Below are 16,096 nucleotides of genomic sequence, written 5' to 3' on the forward strand. Positions count from 1 at the left end.
TGTCTTCATGGAGAGGCAAATCCTTCAAGATTTCCAGTTTTAGGCTCCTTTATTAAATAGATTTCTCTCCCCCTTCCCCCCAGGCCTTTCCCAGTTGTGGAGAATTGTTTTAATTCGGTCAAAGGATGGCTTAGAAAGTGTCTGGCAACAACTATCGTGAACGCACAAAGGATTGTTTGAGACATCTGCCATACTGGGAAGACTAAAGGCCCGACTGCCATCAAGCATAACTACTTCAGTATCCCAGGATTTCCAAGGAAGAGAGAGATTCTTTCAGTATGACTGACTACCTTAATCGTGTCAATGGAAATACAAAAAGGCAGGAGACAAGGTTTCCTAAAATTCCTGGTTTGCCCACTTAACTTAGTTACTTTCCATCTCAAGATGGAATCCAACCAGGAGCCCTTTTTTCTGGGACAACCACCACTCAAAAGCCACATTAGTATGAAAGTGGGGAAAAACAAAAGGTAAAGTTTCATGTTGTAGTTAGTTACTTTTTGAAGATTTTCAACCATTCGGTAAAGATTCCTTTTAGCTGTCTGCAGGTGAGGACTGGTTTGAAATATCCACACATGCTGGTGCGAAAATGTAGCACTGGCTGGATTAAGGAAGTGATGCTTTCTTCCTTGGCTTTGTCTCATCCATCAAAAACTGTTTTGTAAACTTCATATTTGCCTTTGGCAAACTACCTGAAGTGGGAGAAAGGGTTGAATAAGAATTTCTTATTCTGCTCCCTAATCCTCGAGCGTGTACTGGAAGGGAATGATCCTTCAGTGAAAAATATTGTAAAAGCAAATTATAAAAATGTTTCCAGTTACGGCAGCAGTAAGACAGATAAATATACCTGTTACTATTAGCTCCGAGAGAAAGAGCCCTATGCGGACTGCATGGATATATGTCCGATATTGCAAACTGCCTGAAAACTGAGTAACCTGCACACACATTTTGTGTTAAAAGAAACCATTTCAGAGAAGAAGCTGGCTTAGAAGAAATGATGACTATGTTAGAGGATAGTGGTAATCTCAGCTCTAAGTTTAGTGTTTTCTTTACTGGCTCTGAGCCAATAAAAAGGCAACAAGCATAGTGTCCTACATGATCAGAGTGGAGATTAGAGTGATCCGAATGACAGGAGAGATCATTGTGTGCCACAGTTGGAGAAAGTGCATAGGTTCAGAGGTGAGAAATCAGACATTAGTGTGCATGCATGCAAGTATACTTAAGTTGTGAGGATACCGAGAATGAAAGGAAAGGAACTGTCTCCTTGCCTAAAACCTAAGTGTACCTAAGCAAGAATGGAAGGGGAGGGGCAGAACTGGAACTGAGAAGAGCAAAGGTGATAGCCCAGGAATCTTAGAATCAGTCCCTTTCCTGCTCCCGTTTCCCATTCTCTAGGAAGGAAAGACTTAGTAACGGTTAGTCCAAGTTACAGCCCTAATCAGGAAACAAACATATGATGGAGGAAACAGGTAGTATTCTGGACACAGGTAGTGTTCCTTAGTGTATCTGCAAGTGGATTTGGTTGTTTTTCCTCCCACTAATTTTTTTTTTTTTAAATCAAAAGAGTCACAAAAGAAGGGGCTATAGGAGAGAAGAAATGCCAGTCGGAACTGCCAGTGCAGTTGCAACAGCAGCAGCAGCAGCAGCAGGGTCTCCTCTGAGCTCAAACTACTTGCAGTGCCTGAGGAAGAAAGGTCAAAATTTAAGAATCTTTGTTTTTTTTAAAAAAAGGAGATAGCACAATGCTTTCTTTCCCCTCTGCCAAAACAAAACAAAAACAAAAAACCAACAATAATAAAAAGAAAATGAGAAAATGTGGAAAACAATTCTACAAAAAAAAAAAAAAAAAAATCAAATTTAGGAAATTAAAAACCATCGCCTGGAAAAAGAGGTGGGTACACTTCACTGGAGGCCCTCGGCTGAGGTGCCTGCATCTCCATCATGGCTGCTGGTCTCAAAGCTGTGCTCCACACCCATGATGTCTGGCTCCATTTTGCCACTGTCATTGATGAAGGTTGTGTAGGCATCGCCTTCAGCCATCAGTAGTTTCAGTTTAGGCATCCAGCTCTTACGGACAACACGTCGTGCATTTGTGCACATATCAGCAGCAATTGCATTCATCTCGCTCTCCTTGAAGTTTGGAGCAAAGTTCTGGCAATAAACTGAAGGAAGAAAATGAAGGCCGCCTTAATCAAGGTTGCTATAGCAGCAATTGGGAATGTCCCCATGCCTCTTTGCCTCTGTCTCTAGCCCCAAGACCTACTCACATTTACAAAGACTCAGGGCCAAGTTTAAAACTTCAGCAGGAACTGGGAGAAAGGACTAATTTCAAACTTTTAAATCTGGCATTTATCTGTGTGGTATACAAGCATTATATATTTTGATAACTCAAAGAGACTATATGCTAGTTAGATTTCCTAGGTATCCACTTTCTTTCAAGTGGGAAGTATTAGTTTGCTCCTATATTTTATTCACTCTCCCATACAAATATTTTGAAGAGGCACTCACACTTCACAGCATGCAGCACTCGGCTGTCGAGAGGTTTCCGGCTGGGGTCATTGGTGGAGGAACGGATTCCAGTGCCACAACTGTTGGCAAGGGTGTTCCTAGCAATGGTCAGAAGGCAAGTAAAACGTTATTACACACTGTGTCTTACTGTGCTCTTCCTCTTATGGCTAATTCTGTCCACTTGTATACTATCTGTCTTTAGCTGAGTCTCAGTTCCTGTCTTGTTCCTTGAGCCTAGCGCTACATTTCCAGACCAGAAAGGAACACTGGGATGAGAAGGAGTAAACACATAGGAAGAATCACCCACCCCCACATACTTATTTCTCCATAGCACAGAAAATCATTTACTCACCGGTCAAAAAAGGATGCTAGTAGCCGCCTGAGAAGCACTTTGTGCCGTGTCCCAGCACTAACATGGCAATTCATCAACTGCGCCCGAGTGATGTACACATTAGTACCTGAACAGAAACAAAGCCTGTTGTGATACATTCAAACTGTATAAAGGCCAATACAGCATCTTATTAAGCACCATGTCAAAAGCTTTATGAAGGGGACAAAAGATAATGCGGTTAATTCATCCTGTTTCTTGCTGCTTCCAATATTGTGATGCCACCCAGTGGTTTTGGCAAACAGACCACTTCACTTGATAGCTTTGATCCAACCAAGTCAGTAACACAAATGACTTCTATAATACGGCACATGATCTGTTTGGGAGTCATATCTGTGGCTAGGAATTTTAGTGGCTTACAGATATCCAGAGGACAAAGTGAAACCCAAGCAAGAGCTTTGGAATTCTAAACACAGAAACAAAAGATTATTTTGCTGGGCTGAAAGACGCCTGAGCTTGGGAAACCCTTCCTTAGATCAAGTAGATCTAAGGAATGAGCACAGAGCACAGAGGCAGGAGCTGCTAATATGACTAACTGAACCGGGGCACTTCTTTTCCTACTCAGTGCTGGCCACCAATCAATAAGTGGTGTGTCAGTCCCTTGTAGGACAATGGAGAGCCATAAAGACCAATTAACAATATGTCACATTCAGAAACTATACACATTAAAAAGTAACGATGGAGTTCTTTATAGATCATTTTTAACTGATGCCTTTGAGCAGGGTCTCAACCTTGGCAACTTTAAGACTTGTGGACTTCAACTCCCAGAATTCCTCAGCCAGCAAAGATGGCTAAGGAATTCTGGGAGTTGAAGTCCACAAGTCTTAAAGTTGCCAAGGTTGGAGACCTCTGCTATAACAGGTAATGCCAATACAAGTAGTCTTCGACTTACAACAGTTCATTTACTGACCGTTCAAAATTACAATGGCACTGAAAAAAATGACTTATGACCGTTTTTCACAGTTACGACCTTCCCAGCACCCCCACGATCATGCAATTAAAATTCAGAAGCTTAGCAACTGGTTGTGTCCCAAGATCATGTGAATCGCCTTTTGCGACCTTCTGACAAGCAAAGTCAATGGGGAAGCCAGATTCACTTAACAATCGGGTTACTAACTTACCAACTGCAGTGATTCACTTCACAACTGAGGCAAGAAAGGTTGTAAAATGGGGCCAAACTCACTTCACAAATGTCTGACTTCACAAGTTTGGGCTCAATTGTGGTCATAAGTTGAGGACTACCTGTACTTTTTCCTCCTTTAATTTTGGGAATTAAAGGCATCTTTAAATAATGTTAGCTCAAATGTTGACTCTATTGTAGCGTAATTATCAGGACTGCTTTTCATTGAGACAAAAAAATTAATCCCCCAAAGAACAGAATGACTCTTATGCAAGAGGTAAGCAAGATTTTTTCTTATTTACTGAAACCGGTCTCAACTCTAAGGAGTCCTACCTATCACAAGTTCCAGTTTCTCAGCTGGGTCACCCTCGTCATACAGCTTTGGATGGCATCGGTTTCCAATCTGGTTGATGAGCTCGGCAGGCAGTGAAGCTAGGTCCTGCCGCACTCGTATCCGGTTGCGAGACTCTGACTGCACCTGATCTGGCAGTGCTTCTACTTTTTCTGCTGAAAAAGGGGGGAAAAAAAGGACAGGAGGAAAATTGGAGAAGGTGTTGAGCAGATATGAAATGAAGGTACTAAAGTTATCTTTCTCTTTGAAATATTTAAACTCCGCAACTACATTTGTAACCTTGCTCTTGAAGAGTATTCTTAAGCAAGTTATTCAAAGACCACAGAAATTACGGCATCCTTTAAAAAAAAATGGAATCACAACAACTACCTCTTCCTCTCCCAGGAACAGAATGTCTTTTAAGAGCTTATGTTTCAGTCCCCTTTCCATAAAATATTGTAGTCTGGCTGTATTCCCTCATTATAACAAGGAAGGCAAGGATGTGCAATGCTGACAAGATGGATAGAATCCACTATCTCTGTATTTGTTTATTTATCTCAAGCAGAGATTACTATTCATCCTCCTTGTCCATATTTATAGAGTCACATTCTGAAAATAGTTCACAAACTTTTCAGTACTAGGGAGGACAGGCTGAAGACCCTAGAAGCAATCAAGAAGGCTGAAAATTGCAGCTTTTCTATGGTGATTAGACCCTCATTACATATTTTATTCTTTATTTTTTAAAAATAAGTCATACACTATTTTTTCAGCAAAGATATCATACAATGCAATACTTTCAAGCTATCTACAAAAACAAACTAATAAAAAATAAAGGACATATGGTGCAGCAGCTGTAAAGCAAAAACAACTTGGCAAAGACTGAAAAAAAGAAAAAGTCCCCAGTTGCCGCTTACAATGATCACGTGGAGTGCTTAAAGCACCTCTGGTAAGATGCAACCCCAAAATATTAAGAGTTAAAATAGAGAAAGACTTACTAGTTGTACAGATCAAGCTGGCCCAAACTCAGTAAGGTCCCTTCAGTCAACCCCTGAGACTGGGCTGCTGGGCTATTGAGCCTTTTAGGTAAAAAAGAGAGCACGGCTTGGATTTCGGTAGAAAATGAACAAGCAAGTTGTGGATGGCCCAAATGTATCTATGATAAAAGAATGCTAGCTCAGGCCTGTCAATAAGTGACAAGAGTATTCTGCACTATACTATTTCTGGTATTTCTGAATTTTCTTTTGAGGGCAGCCCTGCTAGTTCTGTTTATAAATCACCAAGAGAAGAAATGACAACTCTTGACTTTGCGAAGCTTAAACACGTTGCTATGATTTCACTTTCCAGTAGACATTTTCATTACTTGTATTGCAGAAGATCTCCCAATCCCTGAGCAGAGAAGACACAGGTTCCCATCATTACTATCGTGGCATAATTCTGGTCTGATATTCAACGTTGCAGTTGCCCCTGCCCCCTTACTTGATGTGTTCAGAGGGAGGCTGACAGCCCTCTGTCATGGATACTGACTTCCTGCATTAAGCAGGGAGTTCACCTCAATGACTTGCCTTGCCCCCCCTCCTGTTTTAATTCTATGAGCAAGAGAACAAAAGTCACCCGCAGAAAAAAATATCTAGCAAACTGCAGGCCACGTAGCTTGGCCTCAAAGTATGGATTCAAAGCCTTAGTTAGTCTGTTACTTTCAAATATACTACCACTTTACAAATACTATTTATACCATTCCTCTAGACTGACATTATTATTAATATTTGGAGATTTATTTGTAATTACTCCTAGTTTAAAATCCTTCTCAGGATTGCTTCACACTCCTTTCACTGCTCTCTCTCACATACAAAAAAACCCCACACAAACACATACAAAATGTATCAGAACACATCTACTTGTTTCATATTGGTCAATTGCAATATGCACAAACATCCCTCATGTCAGGAATGAAAAACAGCCCCCCCCCTTCCTTTGGTTCTATTGTGTCCTATTCTTGGAGATTGGAGTTTTCTTGGCAAACTTTTTCAGAAGCGGTTTGCCATTCCTTTCTTCCTAGAGCTAAGAGAAAGTGGCTGGCCCAAAATCTACCCAGCTGGTTTTGTGCCTAAAGCAGGACTAGAACTCACATTCTGTTGTCATCCAACCTTACTATCCAACCTACAAAATCTCCCTTGCATCTCATCTCTGTGGATATTCTGATCAGAACAAGGGTAAACTGCAATACAATCCCTTTCCTATGTTTAAAGCAGGGTGTCCAACCTTGGCACTTTAAGACTTGTGGACTTCAACTCCCAGAATTCCTCAGCCAGCACAGCTGGCTGAGGAATTCTGGGAGTTGAAGTCCACAAGTCTTAAAGTTGCCAAGGTTGGACACCCCTGCTTTAAAGCAAGCAGAACACAGTCACAATGCTTTGTAACAGTCCATGTGGGATACTCACCTGTCTGCCCTACATTCATCATGCTGTACATTGTGTACATGTTGCAGATTTGTCTGTACTGCTCATCGGAGCCTTCCTCGGGTGCATCTTCCTCTTCATCTTCTTCATTATGATAGGAACTGGGGCTGTCACTGGTGTAAGCACTGGAGGTGCCAGGGCTTGTCTGGTCTGAAGTACTGGGGCCACTGACCATGCCTGCCCCGCCACCTCCCCCCGTTAGTGCTGCCTGCTGCTGTTGTTGCTGATGAGCCTGTTGCTGTTGTTGCTGCTGGACCTGTTGTTGTTGTTGTTGTTGTTGCACTTGCTGCTGAACCTGCCGGTTCCCACCGCTCAACTCCTGCTGGGAGGAGATCTTGGCTATTTTGCGGCTGCCATTACTGCCGCCACTACTCCCTTCCTTCTGACTGCTTTCCCAGAGCCGCTTAACCACAAATGTGCATTGGACAGAGTCTGAGTCCTGTTGCTCTGTCTTTACACGCGAGACCAGGGGTAAGGGCGTATTGCCGGAAGGCCAGGTGGATGTCTGTGCCACGGGGCTCTGTGGCTCAGAGGAAGGCGCCTCCTCAGTGTGCAGGCCTTGCGAGTCACAGCTGGGCGAGCTGACCTTCAGGAAGAACTCAGTCCCCTTTTCCATAATCTCCTGGATCTGCAGGAACCCTGCTGTGTACATGAGCAGAAACTGATCACCCACATTCATGCTTAGGCGGCCAGTGTAGCAGAAACTAAGGATCTGCTGAAAGGATTGAGGTTGCACCGCAGCAGGAAGCTCTACCACAGTGCTCTTGCTGTTGTTGAAAAGGTCCCGGAAGTAGCAGCTGCTTGCAGCCAGCACAGCTCGGTGTGCCTTGAAAGCATGGCCTTTCACCACCACTGAGACATCACAATACAGCCCTTGTAACCGCTGCTCATTCAGGCATTCCAAGATGCTATTACCAAAGTTGGGGATCTCCATCTGGAGAAACTGAGCCATCCTCCTCCTCTTCTCCTCCTCCTCACCCAGATGGGTACGCTAGAAAAAAAGAATAAGGAGCCAGAGAAGTTAAATGTGGAATGGAAAAAGAGCAAAGGAAGGAGATGGGCCAAAGAGAGAGAGATCACCCAGAAGCGGGCAATGTTTTGGCAGCCTCGGGCCACCCTTTGAAAAAAAAAAAAAATACCGTGGGCTACAGTGGACAAAGCCTTGAAGTAGTGAGGTCATGCAAACAGAAGAAGTAGGGTTTGATAGAGCATTTTAAAAAGGTGCTTTTAAATGTTTAAATCAATCTGACAGCTTATACCTTTTTCTTTGGTTTTCTGTTCTTCTTTCTTTCCATCTCCACAATTTGATACTTAGCTGCCAAATTTTGATAGTGTGATCTCCAGGGCCTCTGTAGACCACAAAAAAAGGGGTTCATAGGCCATATGAACCCTAGGACCACACCTTCCATTAAGGAGGTAGCAGAAGTGAAGTAGTCCACGCAATCAACCGTTTTACATGCTCTCTCTAGAAATGGAAGCGTCAGCCTTAGGTCTTAGTTCTTCCTCCAGTTTTCAATAATCAAAAGCACTAAGCCATTTATTTAAAGACTTTGTGTATCATATAAACCCAAGCCTCTGACAAAATGTAATCAGGCTCTTCTTTAACCAGACTTGTATAGGCTTGGTTAGGCAGCAGTTTACTTACCTTGATCATATCCATAGAAGAGTTAATTTGAGATTAGCCTGCATTCCTAGCCATCAGCAAAGAGATGGGAAGTCTAGAGCAACTGTAAAATGAAGCTGTTATATCTGTATCATAGCTCCTCCACCTGGCCCTCTGAATAAACATGGCTGGATGGTGATGAAACGGGGAAGAGAAAAGAAATGGGGGAAGACCACGACACATTTTCCCTTCTTACTGTTAAGAAGCAAACAAACCAGAAGGTGATAGAATGTCAACCAGTACAAAATGAGCCAAATTGCTCTGAAAAAATGGCTGCAAACTATATAGTTAAGGCAACTATAGGTTCCGTTGGTCATCTGGGGCCAAAACACTACATAAACCATTTGGCTTAATGAACACCAGACTGAGTGAGGTACATTGAACAAACATGGCCAAAATAATTTCACCTCCAATTATACACGTACACACACACACACAATCTCCTTTACTTTAAGCTGTTTTAATTAATAGTACTTTCCCCCCTCTTTTTATGATCCTGTAATCCCCTGCTTCGGGATGGGGTTGAGGCAACTGAGTGGCACTGAGCGTTTACTGACAGATGCCCTTCCTGATGCCTAGGCAGAATTCGCAGCAGATATTTCCTCTTTGCAGCCTGATAGCGAAACATCTGTCACTGCCTAGGATTGAACTGTCAACCTTCCATGTAGGAAGAGAGAATCTTCACTTCTATGCCACCACACTGCTCTGCTTTACTAGTAGCTTTTATTTTGACCTGAGGGAATTATTTCACAAATATTATAAAGAAATTAATATAAATATAAATAATAAAAGAGCTACACTGGATTAGTTTTCAAGCATGAAATTTAAAATGGTTCCAATATTTGCCATACTTTGGGCACATTTTAGACTTCTGTGGCAATTACAGCCACCAGAAATAAATAGTATTTGTAGCCCATTCTTATTATGCAATTTCCCCTTTTATAGTATTCTGGTCATTTAAACAGAGAACAGCATGAGAAACTTCACAGCTCAAGTTTCTTCTTTTGATATTAATGAACACTGCAGGAGTTATGGAAAAGGGAAAGATTTAAGTGTAGCTTTTTATTAATCTTGGTTAAAAGCAATCGAATGTGACAGCCCTAGGATTGTGCTGAAATAAATATGGCAGCTTTGCCGCTGTAAAATAACCACGCATAAAAAACAGGTTGTAATCCAGCAGCAATGGTGATCTGCAAACCCAGTGAAGCTTCCTACCTATTACCTCCAGAAAGTGACAGCCTCTTATGAGCGTATCGATCTTCCCTGATAATAGCTCAGAGAAACTCTAAATCACGGCACTGTCTTTTTAGGACAAACAATATGTGTGTCAGAGATAAGATACACCATGAATGTAAATGAAAGCTTGGGCTAAAAACAGACAAAATGGGTTTTTTTTTTTAAATTCCACACACCATTTGCAACTAGAGAGCAAATTAATGCTGGCTGGAATATTAAATATATAAAAAAAAAAAAGTAATGGTATTTGTTGTCCATTATTCTTTCACAAGGGGGACACTATGACCCAAAAATTTCCTGATGCAAATCACACAGAAGAGAGAAATTACTCTGCAAGGAATGACAATGCAGCTGAGGGCACAGAATAGGTACACAATGGGCTGTTGCTTTTAAAAATTCCCAATTCTACAAAAAGCTTGGGTGTGAAACAGTGCTTTACAGTTATTTGGAGATGGTTGGAGCAGAACAATACAACAAGATAATCCTCCCTACAGAGTTTATTCAGGACGCTGGCATTGTTAGTGACTAAGATTTCTGCTCCATATTCAGATAGCATCAGGTAAATGCCTCCCTCCTTCCCGCAAAGCTTTAAAACTGCTAGCAATTTTTGGAAGAAGATATAAAGAGGGAGAAAATAAAAATCTTTTATGCAGCTTTCTACAAAGCAGTACTGAAACATCCTCAATATGAATTTGTAATGGAATAGACTTTCAGTTGTTTTCAACTGAACATTTATCAGAATGAGACAAACATTCACACATTTTGAATGCTGAGCGTTCAATTTCTTAAAAATTCAGTTTTAATTTACTGCAGTAGAAGTTTCTGAGATGACAATTTGCTGAGGATTTCACCATTTCTTCTAGAAAATGCAGGACACTCACCAGAAGCATAAGGATATTCTGCAAATAGAAGATCCTAACAACCATTTGGTAAACTTCTCGTCTTTGTCCTTTTTTTAAACCTATTCAACCAGAGATACAAATATCTAATAATAAACAAAGATATAAAGACTGGGGGCCACATATGAGATGAAAGGCAAGGCTCCCATTCCGAAAGTATCTTCATGCTGTTTCTATGATAGGAGAAAACTCTCAGTGGGAAAGAGGGAAATTGAGGGTCATTTGCAGTATTAATTCAATTTTTTCTTGGGCACCATAATTGGAAGTGTGTCATTGGCTTAGAAGCCTTCCATTGTGAAAAGGAAATCGTGAATTTTAAATTATAATAAAAATGATCCTTATTTACAACTATGTCGATCATGACAGCATTTGTTGAAGTACAAATATTACAGTGTGTTGTTAAACCCACATGATTTTTACATAGTTTTAAAAATGATTTTATCCTGAATGTTTGATTTTCAATTATCAAGACAGCATGAACATGTTATTCTTTTAATACTACCATTAAACAGGATATCAATAAGAGAACACAGAAACTATGGACTTCTTTCATTAAGGAATCTCTTTACAGCTTGAACAATGAATACTTCAATCAAACCTGACAAACTAGACTGATTATTCTTAACCAAACACAATAAATTGGGTGACCAACATTCACATCTTGGTTAGAGATCTGGCACTGTACCATTTTTATACCATTTTCCATTGCACAAGTTCTAAGGAAAAATGTTTAAGGAGCCCAATGGGGAAAAAAAAGTATAGGCACAAAGCAGTTTTGTTACCTGAATATTATATACTATTTTAGTTTTCAGAAAAAGTGCATTAGAATAAAACCACTTAGATTAAAAGAGCAAATTTTATCATTTTAGCCAATGCCTTATAATTTCTATGTTGATTTATTTAATGGCCTATAGACTTATATGAAAACTTTGAAAACGACAGTATAGCCTTTAGAGTGCTGCCTGTCAAAATTTTCTGCCTAAAGATGATTGTTCTGCTGAGACAAATATAATTATAATGGAAAGAGTTGGTGATAGAACCAAATCATTAAATAAAACAGAGATTCTTTTTTTTTTGTTTTTTTTTGGGGGGGGCCTTCCAACCTAAGCCATTGTTTTCTCATAACTGTCAAATGAAGCCAAGTAGTTAAGGGATCCATCTTTATTGCATCTGTTTTTATTAAGTTTAAACAGAATTTTCACTATGCCAGAAGATTAAGCATTTCAGTGATGCTACAATTCAGCTACTACTTGTATTCTTGTAGGAAGAAGGATAAACTGGGCGGAGGACAATTAGTGCCAAGTCAAAATATGCACATGGAGCAAAACAGATTATATGTTATAAATTATTTTCTTGATCCTGGTTCCCTAACCCTGATCTTGTAAGTCCACTGCTCTCTCAGAGTTCAACCGAATCAGTAAATATTTTGCTGTCTAAGAAGACAAAGTCTTTGACTTAAAAACAATGCCTCAGTTTCTACCCTAGACTGCTTGAAGTCTGAAGATAAATAACTCCGTTTCTCCATGACTTATATGCACAGCCATGTACATAATGACACATGTGGGAATACATGGAGTAAACAGCCATGAATTATATAACATTAGAAGATTTGGGATATTATTTAAAATGGGTATGCAAAACACATCAAATGCAAAATGTCCCATTTTGAATTCCAACACTTTCAAATGAAAGAAGCTATTATTCTGAATTTAATACAATGGCTTTAGGTTCAAAATGGGGTGCTCTGAATTCAGTTCACAATTCAAAAAACTTTGGATGCCACTACTTTCCAAATGACATACAGGTAAAGAAGAATAGGTTCTTCAAGTAAATTGTGGCAGGAAATTTAGCTGCAATTATCAAAGATACATTTTTTTAAAAATCTGGAGTACCCTCTTTGGGGATCATCCTCAAATTTCAGAATTTTCTAAGGGAAGCAGTAGTTTCTTTTTCCATTATTTTCATCCATTTCAGAAGAAACTATTTCACAAGATATCAAGAGGGACAAATTACTCTTTGCAAGCTATGAGCTGAAACATTATCCCAAACATGCTTTTTCAAAAGGAACTGGACTTTCTTTGTTTTTCCTTGAAGAAGGTTAAATGGCATCAAATATCACTTCTCTGGAAGATAGAACCACAGTATTGTCTACAGTATTATTTCAAACGTAAACCTATTATTATTCTGCAGAGGTCATCCACTGCCTTCACCTCAAAATATTACCAATTCTAACAATATATAAAGTTTAGCAATAATGTAATTTAATTGAGCGTGGCTTAAACAGTTGGGCAAACATAGACATGATTTGTAGCTTATAATTTAGCATTACATATTTATACAACCACTGAATCTTATTCAAATCATGATTCAGACAAATTGTAACTTAGTGCACTGTGTAAAACCAGTCAATAACAGATAAAGGATTTAATCTACAAATACTGGGCTTTACTCAAGGTAGCAGGAATAATGGCATATTCCAAATATCAGTCAATTTTGGCACAAAACCTTCAGGCCTCTGCTAAAATGCTGAAGATGGAAAGGAATGTCACCTTTCCACATGGCAATGACCCAAAGCATACCTTCGAATAAACAAAAGAATGGCTTCACCAGAAAAAGATCTAAGTTTTGGAATGGCCCAAAACTCCCTGAATCCAACTGAAAATCTGTGGGGTGACCTGAAGAGGGCTGTGGGCAGAAGATGCAGCCTGACAGATTGGGAGCGCTTTTGCAAGGAAGAGTGGGCAAAGATTCCCAAGGGAAGATATGCGGGGGCTGACAGGCTCCTACCCAAATAGACTGAATGCTCTCATAAACATAAAAAGGTGCTTCAACGAAGTATTAGTTTAAGGGTGTGCATCTTTAGGCAGTCATATTATTCTAGTTTATATTGTTATTTTTTCCTAAAAGATTTTAGTTTGTTTCTAATTGTATAACTTATATGTTATATTAAAGCTGGAAAAAATTCTAAGGTGATTTATCTTAATCTGGTTTATTTTTACATCTCAAAAACATGGCATGTTAACAAGGATGTGAAGACTTTCTGTATCCAGTGTAGTTAAGAACCAGAACCAACCCTTCCTTTACAGCACTGATTTCCTGATTTAAAACATTGTTCCTGAAATAGCTAAAATTTATTCTGATAAAAATAGGCAGTTTAATTACTGAATCACAAAACAAAATCTTGATTTTCTTATGCAGAATGATTGAATGATCATCTATATTTTTCTAAACAAGGATGATAGATTCTGCATTAGTTAAATAAAGTTAATGTTTGTAAAACACTCCAGAGCTGCCTCCAGATGAGATGGGTGGCATACAAATCCAATAAATAATAAATAAATCAAAATCATGAATCATGCCATCATAGTAATGTGACTTGTTTTTGTTCGGAATGTTGTATGAACAAACCAGCGTGGTTTCTTACTTATTGTTTTATTGTATGTTATATGAACCTCATACGATTTTATTTTAGTAATATGGGAACCTATCATTCTTGTGCATGATTTACTATGAGACATAAATGCCATCACTGTGACTTATTTTCAACAAACCATGATTAAATCAATCCATTGGTTAACAATATTAAATCCAATCAGCATGACAAATATTGCTAACAATAATACTAGGACGAGTGCATTTTGCATTGCTTCCATTTCTACTGAAGGGTGAGAATTCTTTTACTAGTGCTTGACCAACTGCTGTCAGGTAGTCCCAATTACAAGTAATCTATACTAGCCTATCAATATAAGAAAACTCTTCCCTTCCTTCCTTTGTTCTACTGTCACTCAGAAAGCCCCTGCTCTTTTATACCCTTCATGCCTGGCTCAGACATTTGATACTACCCATTTTTCGGATAAGAAGTTATAGCAAAACCAAGGAACAAAGGACAATTTATGCACTTAAGCAAAATCAAACCAAAATATAGCAGAATAGATAGATCCTCCCAGAACAAAAACCACTGTAGATCATTCTCTATGTTTGTTCTTATTCCAATATATACAACCAGGTCTAGCAGACTCATGATATCAAGCTGGTTTGCAAGAATGTCGCCATCAAACTTTGTAGGCTATCTCATTAGCCAAAAAAGATAGTGAAATAATTCATGATGAAAGTTAAAACCTGCCTCAAAAGAAAAGATTATACAACAGAAATAACTAACAATAGGGAGTAGCCTGGAAATTGTATGCACTTATTTGATTCATGCACCAGCTTTCTACTCTGGAGAATATTTAAAACAGCCAACAAAATTTAAGAGTACCCAAAGGAAGAATTACCTAGATTATGTCCTTGCATAGTCTATATGCCAAAAACTTCCATCAATTTTAAATGTTAGATTGGTCTTTTCTGAATTTACACAGATCAGCTGTTCTCTGTGGATATACAGTATTATGTTTTCATGTTTCCTTCCTTCCTTTTTTCCTCAGTTTTGTTAATGTGAGCACACTTTCTTCTGTGTTCTTACTGAACAACCTGCTGAGAGGTTAACCGACTTCTAGCAAGTGATCAAGATCAAGTCAGTTTTGTAGCACATGCCAAACATGAAACATCTTAGTTGTGGGTACATTGATTCATAATATATACAATACTAATCCTGTTCAGGATAGAGTATTCACCTTGTCTAATTTCACTAGTGACACAAACTGAAAAATGAGAGAAAAATAACTATAATTTTAATTATAGGAAATTGGGGTAAAAAAGTGGCAGACCTGAATTGATTTCAGAGACTGAAATAATTTTCTTATCAATTTAATATTCCATTCTGTGTTTATATCAATGTTCTGCATATGCCAACTGTGGTTTTAGATCAACAGTATGTTGGCTTGCAAAGTAGTCTTTAGATCAGAGACCCTATCTTGCACTGAATCATATGCCAGGAAAAAACTAGACTTTGGATGTGTTTTGGGCATAATGGACCAAAAAGGGCGTTGGTACTTACCTGACACACCCGTTCTCTTTGAGCTGTGAAGAGCATCCAGTAGTGGAGGTGCTTCAGTCTCTGCATGTGTAGGCTGGGCTTAATTTGTGGAATGCTCCTCCTCCTCCACGGGACTCCTCCCCAGCGTTCCCCAGTTTTGGCGAAGACGAGAAAAATAACCGCCCTCGTCCTCAATGCCCTAACAAATTCGTTGGCCGAAACAAGACCCCACCAGATGGAAAAAAGGGTGGGGCTGGATGCTCTTCACAGCTCAAAGAAAACGGGCGTGTCAGGTAAGTACCAACGCCCTTTCTCCCATGAGCTGTTCAGAGCATCCAGTAGTGGGACATACCAAAGCTTGGCCTGTCCTACGGGAGGGACTCCGTCTGGCCTGGAATCTCCTCCTGGTCCCTGTGGACCCGTTGCAGAACTCTTCTGCCAAAGGAGGCCTCAGCGGATGCAAACACATCTATTTTATAATGCCTAATGAATGGCGATGGAGAGCCCAGATTGTGGCTTGACAAATTTCAGTTATTGGTGCCTGTGTGGCCCACGCTGCCGATGTTGTGGCGCTCCTTGTTGA

At 39.7% G+C, this 16,096-nt stretch overlaps 1 protein-coding gene across 7 annotated transcripts in view; it reads right to left on the reverse strand.

Moving 5' to 3' along the window:
- Nucleotides 1-453: 453 nt before the first annotated feature.
- The window catches only part of NACC1 (nucleus accumbens associated 1), a 31,516-nt gene continuing 15,873 nt past the window's right edge, over nt 454-16,096 (reverse strand). For 2 of the 7 annotated variants that reach the window (XM_026681635.2, XM_087955542.1), the window contains exons 2-6: nt 6,783-7,791; nt 4,347-4,520; nt 2,858-2,963; nt 2,506-2,603; nt 454-2,159 (exon numbers count right to left, since the gene is read on the reverse strand). In XM_026681635.2, the coding sequence (XP_026537420.1) occupies nt 1,900-2,159; nt 2,506-2,603; nt 2,858-2,963; nt 4,347-4,520; nt 6,783-7,752 (1,608 nt within the window). In that variant the 5' untranslated portion in view covers nt 7,753-7,791 and the 3' untranslated portion in view covers nt 454-1,899. Of the gene's footprint in view, nt 2,160-2,505; nt 2,604-2,857; nt 2,964-4,346; nt 4,521-6,782; nt 7,792-8,059; nt 8,324-8,445; nt 8,581-16,096 lie in introns of those variants that run through there. The other 5 variants (XM_087955538.1, XM_087955539.1, XM_087955540.1 and 2 more) reach the window with 5 other exon arrangements.

Source organism: Notechis scutatus, chromosome 2 (genome assembly GCF_049901735.1).
Source record: "Notechis scutatus isolate UNSWTSFEM ecotype Mainland chromosome 2, rNotScu1.2, whole genome shotgun sequence".
Taxonomy (NCBI): domain Eukaryota; kingdom Metazoa; phylum Chordata; class Lepidosauria; order Squamata; family Elapidae; genus Notechis; species Notechis scutatus.